This window comes from Gymnoscopelus braueri (assembly GCF_963280865.1).
Source record: "Gymnoscopelus braueri genome assembly, chromosome: 4".
Taxonomy (NCBI): domain Eukaryota; kingdom Metazoa; phylum Chordata; class Actinopteri; order Myctophiformes; family Myctophidae; genus Gymnoscopelus; species Gymnoscopelus braueri.
The window spans coordinates 14,573,322-14,579,809 of record NC_137605.1 but is presented as its reverse complement, the minus strand read 5'-3'; the positions used below and the strand labels follow the sequence as shown (position 1 = coordinate 14,579,809).

Here is a 6,488-nt window from a genome sequence, read left to right as displayed (position 1 = left end):
GCATGAATGAAATGTATTTGGAAGAGGGGAGATTATTGACACTGCTTTGAATCAATTGTGCATGTGAGTTATTAATCAATACATATTAAAGACATTAAGCAACATATTCAGCTGTTGTCTCTTTGAATGAGATTAATTATCCCTGGGATTATTAACCACTTCAACCCCAGCATCCATATTCTGAGGGGAACAATGGCCAAAAATCGCAGATCTACAAGCTCACAACGTTGCGCATCGTGACGCGTTGTGAGCATAGATAGACTGTATAAAAAATATGGACTAGGCCGGTATGGTACTCCGAGAGAGTTTCTACAGACAACGGGTCTGTAGAAACCAATGGGTTTGAAGCCACTAATTCAGCGAAAAATTACCACCAGTGCAACCGCAACCAGTGTGCTATTGGTGGGTATGGGAGCAAGGGGTGGGTCTTCACTCATTATAACCCAATCACGGCCTGGCCTATAAGCATACCCTGCTTTATCATCCATTTAAAAATTAATTAGACCATAATTTAAAAAACGCATAATATGTGAAAGACGACTTGAAACTATTGATTGAAAACAAAGTCTTTATGAAAACGTTTACTAAGTTACTAAAACCAAGTGTAAAGTCGTGTCAAATCCCCATTGACTTCAATGGAATGAAAATTATTTTGCATCTGGAGGGGGCCAATCAGCGGCAGCTGCTGGGCCATTAATGAGAACTGCAGCGTTTTTATTACTTCCGCATTGGCTTCATTTCCTTCATTGGACCCTTCATGCCGCCTGGTTGTGAGCTTGTAGATCTCCAATGTACTGTATAAAGGGTTAAACCGAGGACCACCTCAAGGACCCCTGGGGGTCCCCAAACCACACTTTGACTGCACTGTTCACTCACTACAGAGAAGCAGACAGGTACAGCATAGTTCTGCTTTCTGGCGTGCTAACTGGTTAAATCAGTGTTTCTCAGCTTGTTTGCCCCTATCCAATATCCAGGTCCCCTACCTGCATGGAGATACCCTTGTTTTTGTAAACTAGGTGAATCGAAACAGGAAGATTCACACATCAAATAGCTCCGTTTTAAAATGTTTTTAATGAGCAAAAGTGGTAAACATAGCATAACAGGAGAACATTAGTCTGATTTTTTTAGTTTGCACACAAATTTGATGCCAGGAGACGAGAATGAAAACGAGAGAATGAAAATGGGTGATTAATCAACACCAAGGTTAAATGAGACGAGTTGATGTGGATGGTTTGATTCAGTGATTCAACATCTAGGACTACTTCTTGGAGTCAGAGCCAATCACGCCCCAGTGAGCTCCGATGGAGGTAAATGGACAATTGCCGCGTCCGCTGATCATCAGCAGTTCAGCGTCAGGGTGACGTGGGTAGAAGTTGAAGGAATAGCCAGTGGGCTGACCAGCTGTCAAGAAGCGGCCCCTGTTGGTCACAAATTGCACCTGCAACAGGAATCAAAGGTTCAATGACAATTTGGTTATTACATTTTTAATTTCTAAAATCTACTAGTCATAAAAACCAGACCAGATATGAATATGTAACTTATACTATGCAGATGTATCTAGTGTTGGGGAAGCTGTTTCGATAACATCAATTATTTCACTTTGGAAGAAGTTGAACTACAGCAATCCACCCTCAGGCGAAATAGTGTGACGATAAACTAAAGCCACTTAGAAATAGTACTTTACAGTGTTTTGTGACAAAGGAATAGATTGGGTAGGTTTATCCATAGCAATGTGTTTGGACTGTACACTACACAGTGTGAGTGGCATTAATAGATGTAGTAACTGATGTAGTTCTGACCTGATAGACGTAGTTGCTGGTGTGATATTTCCCAGAGATCTGAACGATGGCCTCCCCATCACGCAGCTCCATCTCTAGTGTGGGGCCATTTTTGGCGCCGACTACCGCACTCCAGATGCCTTCAAACTGAAACTGAAACCTAGAGGTGTGTGTGTGTGTGTGTGTGTGTGTGTGTGTGTGTGTGTGTGTGTGTGTGTGTGTGTGTGTGTGTGTGTGTGTGTGTGTGTGTGTGTGTGCGGGAGAAAGAGCGATTAAGAGAGATTAAGAGGGAGAGAGACTGAACGAAATCCGTTTTTCCCCCAAATATTGTCAGATTCTCTCAGCTTTCATTTAATAAAGAGTTCCTTCATTACACTTACTGCTCTGCATAAATGTCTAAAATGTGATGTGGGAAGGATTCATTTACGAGACACATATTTACTTATTACATTAGATACTAATTAGATATTAGATGGGTACTAGATATTAGATATTAGATACTATTGCATTGTGACTTAAAACATATACATTGAATAATCTTGGTTTGCTGTAGACTTCCGTGTGAGTCACTCATCTTCATAACTTTGTGTTGTCTTTGTTCCTGATCAACATACCACGAAACCTAATGGAACTTCAGGGCTCATTCTTATCTATATACAGTATATATATATATCTTCTAACTAACAACCTGTTAGTCTGGGTATTGCCTAATGTACTGGATGTCATGCAGAAAATAGCAGAACTACAGAAATGCATTGCAGTGTGTTGTGAGCTTGTGAACGGCACCGGCTACTCTCCAGCGAACACAACAAATTGTGTTCACTGGGACACCTTGCCAAGCTGGAGGACTGTTCAGCTTTCTGTCTGCTAAATGCCTACATTGTCTCAATACAGGAAAACAATTTGTTTCTACTGTTGACAAGTGATCTGTACATACCCATAGATGTAGGTGTTATGGACCTCCCAGACCCTGATGGCTGTGATGTGTCCCTCCCCCTTGGTCTGGTAGGAGCTACCTCCCCCTTTACCCACTGCTAGAGAGTAGCTGTATGTCCCGTTGGTTGCTGGAGAAACAAAGTGAGAGAGAGAGAGAGAGAGAGAGAGAGAGAGAGAGAGAGAGAGAGAGAGAGAGAGAGAGAGAGAGAGAGAGAGAGAGAGAGAGAGAGAGAGATTGATATTAACATCCATTCATACTTATGTGTACATTACATTTACACACCACTGTTAATTTGTCGACTAAGACTAAGACTAAGACTAAGACTAAACAATTTTCGGAAGACTAAAATAGGACTAAAACTAAATGGTGTGTTAATTCAAAAGACTAAGACTAAGACTAAATCAAAATTTGCTGTCAAAATTAACACTGTTACACACATACATTTCTGTATTATGTTTTTCTTTTCTTTCATTTCTGTTGACAGTAAGTGCACATGTATGCTATGTCAATAAAGCTAGTTTGACTTTGAATGAATAATAGATTATTATCAATATTATTTATTGAATGAATTGCATTCTGTCTGTCTGTCTGTCTGTCTGTCTGTCTGTCTGTCTGTCTGTCTGTCTGTCTGTCTGTCTGTCTGTCTGTCTGTCTGTCTGTCTGTCTGTCTGTCTGTCTGTCTGTCTGTCTGTCTGTCTGTCTCTCTCTCTCTCTCTCTCTCTCTCTCTCTCTCTCTCTCTCTCTCTCTCTCTCTCTCTCTCTCTCTCTCTCTCTCTCTCTCTCTCTCTCTCTCTCTCTCTCTCTCTCTCTCTCTCTCTCTCTCTCTCTCTCTCTACACACACACACACACACACACACACACACACACACACACACACACACACACACACACACACACACACACACACACACACACACACACACACACACACACAGTGTCTAGTTACTACTCACGTTTGGCCCATGCTGAAGACAGCAACACAATCACAATCACAAACAATGAACCGACGGCCATGCTGTTGCTGAGTTAATGACACTGGAAAGAGAAGATACAATTATCCAGTTATTATCAAGTACATTTTCACTATATATAGTGCATTAACACACAAGAGGATGTGGTATATTGTGATTATATCTCAGCTACGTATGTTGTTGCCTTATTAAACACCTACAGTATTCTACCACAGCCTTTTGTGTATAACAAGGTTGCACGCAATTAACAACATTTAACCGAAAATTGAACCAAAAGCTCTCAAGCGTAGACTGTCTGTGTTGACAGTCATGTAGTATTTACAGTGTATATATGTGACTCTGAATATTTGGAATGGACATAGAAAACTAAGAATCACATTTATCCTATATAGTGCATGTACCTTAAAATCAGTTTACAGTTAAATCTGTCTGATTTCACTCAAATGTGTCACAAATATTCTAAAATGTACGCTATACAATACAGTCAGTCAATGTACAAAGAGTATGTATCAACTGAGATGTCAGTAAAACATGTCACATCAATGTATTTCAGTGTTTGTCCACTGTAAGAGCACAATGCAGATATGAAACATGAATGCAAATGTAATTTATAGCAGCCAAGCTGTCTTCAATTTCTCATGTTTCCTGAATAAAAAGAAAGAGATGGAACTGAGAAGAGCTCTCTTGCAAACAAACTAATAAGCGCGAGCACACATACATACATTTGTGTGGGTTGTATACCTTGCTTCTTAATGTGAATAAACAGCTGTGACTATTACATTTTATTCTTTTGTATTCTATATTGTTCCCTGTATGCTTACCTGTCTGCAGCCAGTCTGTGAGAACTCAAAGTCAGTCCAGTGACCTCCGTCTGTGCTGTAACTGATCCTACCAGAAATCACTTGTCTTTATATATGCTATCTTATGTGCTGACATTTCCTGGTAGGCGTTTAAAAGACAAGGGGTATTTCCCATGAGGAAGAAACAGAGGACCGTTTTTTAAAAGACGAGCTGCTTTCAAATGTCAAGATGCCAATGGTCGATAAAATATGTAAAACTGGCAGAAAGAGACTCGCTCGCTGCATAAACTATTAAGGAAGTCTTCCTTTAAAGTTTATGCGTGAGTGAGTCATTTTCTGCCATGCGGTTTTCCTTTATGTTTTTGAGACACATCAAAATATGTAGTCATAGCTGTAATTAAAGTGTTTTATGATGACAGCATTACATGCCCAGCAAAACCCTGTTAATGTGTTAATTGAGGATGATACGATATTGACATGACACTGACATGATACTAACCACAGTAATGAACATGATACTTGAGTGAATACTTTCAGTGGTGGACACGGACAGTAACGGAGTAAATGTACATAAGTACAGCTTCTGAGGATCTGTACTTTACTTGAGTATTAGCTTTTTGGGCGGTGAAACCGCCCCTATAAGTGAGATTTGGAAAAATGTACATTTTCCTGCGCTGTGATCTGGGCCCAGGAAATTTGTAGAATTATCCTGCGCTGTGATTGGACAATCACAGTCTATTCAGGACTGTGATTGGCCAGTGTCACATGACACATGTGCATAGCCCTATATAAGTAACCATAACTTGAAAAAAACCAAAAATTTGTTTTTTTCAAGTTATGGTTTCGTCCATCATAAAGAGTGTTTCAATAAATGTATTTATCTTTTGTACATGATTGGTTGATTCCATTCAGTATTGTGATTAGCTAGCAAGACACCGCCCACTTCACACAGGGTGTGATTTTTTAAATACTTATTACTGTTACTTGAGTACATTTCCAAGACACATATTTAACTTTTATTCAAGTACATTTCTTGGATACTGTTCACATGATATTGTCCATGATATTGACATGATACTATTGCAAAGAAAGGAGGTCGCACAGCTCGTAGCCACGATGCAATTTATTTTATTTTACCAACGTTTCGACAATAAAAGGTCTTCTTCAGGGTATGACAGGCACAGAAGGACTGCTTACGTTTATTGAGACTGGAACAAACGTGCACTCATCAGGGAGTGTCCTCACTCAGAGTGGGTAATTGGTTGCCATTATTGACAGTATATACAAATATAGGTGCAAGACCCTCTGGTGAACCAGTATATTCATGAAGTTAATATGACTTTGGCTTTGCTTTTAAATTCCCCTGTAAACCACCGGTAAGGTTATTACAGTATGTCAAGCAGTACATTTCCAAGAAGGAAGAAACAGAGGACAGGTTTTCGAAAGACAATGTGTGCTTGTTTCTTTGGAATTAGACTAGGCAGGATTTCAGAAAATGTGCTTATTTAAAGTGCTGAAGGCAAATCGTGTTAATTTATGACACACATGTTTTTTAGGGGTATTAAGGTGTGCTGAATCCAAATCTGCTGTGTGTCAAGCTCAAAAATGGCCGCTAAGCCCTCAAAATTGACCATTTAAAGATGGCGGCCGCCACTATGCTGTAATATATTACAAAGCATCTTTTTGACTAAACAAGGTAGAAACTTGATATATATTTTTTTTAATAGGTTTTCAGATTTTTTTCAGGTTTTTCATTAGATATTTTGATTTGAAATCAAGTGTGAGGAAACTGCTTAAAACTCATATATTGTGAAAATTGTCATTTATTGGTGAATATTGTTCCAACCAACTTTATCCGCTCCAAAGAGAAACGACTGTCCACAATACAATTGTGTGTACACACACACACACACACACACACACACACACACACACACACACACACACACACACACACACATAAATACCAGAATAGCGTCTGCAGTGAGTAGATGGACATTG

At 39.5% G+C, this 6,488-nt stretch overlaps 1 protein-coding gene across 2 annotated transcripts in view; it reads right to left on the bottom strand.

The window, feature by feature from the left end:
* Positions 1 to 1,052: 1,052 nt before the first annotated feature.
* Positions 1,053 to 6,488, bottom strand: part of LOC308084175 (zymogen granule membrane protein 16-like) — a 40,170-nt gene continuing 34,734 nt past the window's right edge. Inside the window, exons 1-5 of one of the 2 annotated variants that reach the window (XM_080426715.1) lie at positions 4,509 to 4,644; positions 3,670 to 3,751; positions 2,716 to 2,842; positions 1,800 to 1,938; positions 1,053 to 1,438 (exon numbers count right to left, since the gene is read on the bottom strand). In XM_080426715.1, coding sequence (XP_080282841.1) covers positions 1,259 to 1,438; positions 1,800 to 1,938; positions 2,716 to 2,842; positions 3,670 to 3,730 — 507 coding nt within the window. In that variant the 5' untranslated portion in view covers positions 3,731 to 3,751; positions 4,509 to 4,644 and the 3' untranslated portion in view covers positions 1,053 to 1,258. Of the gene's footprint in view, positions 1,439 to 1,799; positions 1,939 to 2,715; positions 2,843 to 3,669; positions 3,752 to 4,508; positions 4,645 to 6,488 lie in introns of those variants that run through there. The other variant, XM_080426716.1, reaches the window with a different exon arrangement.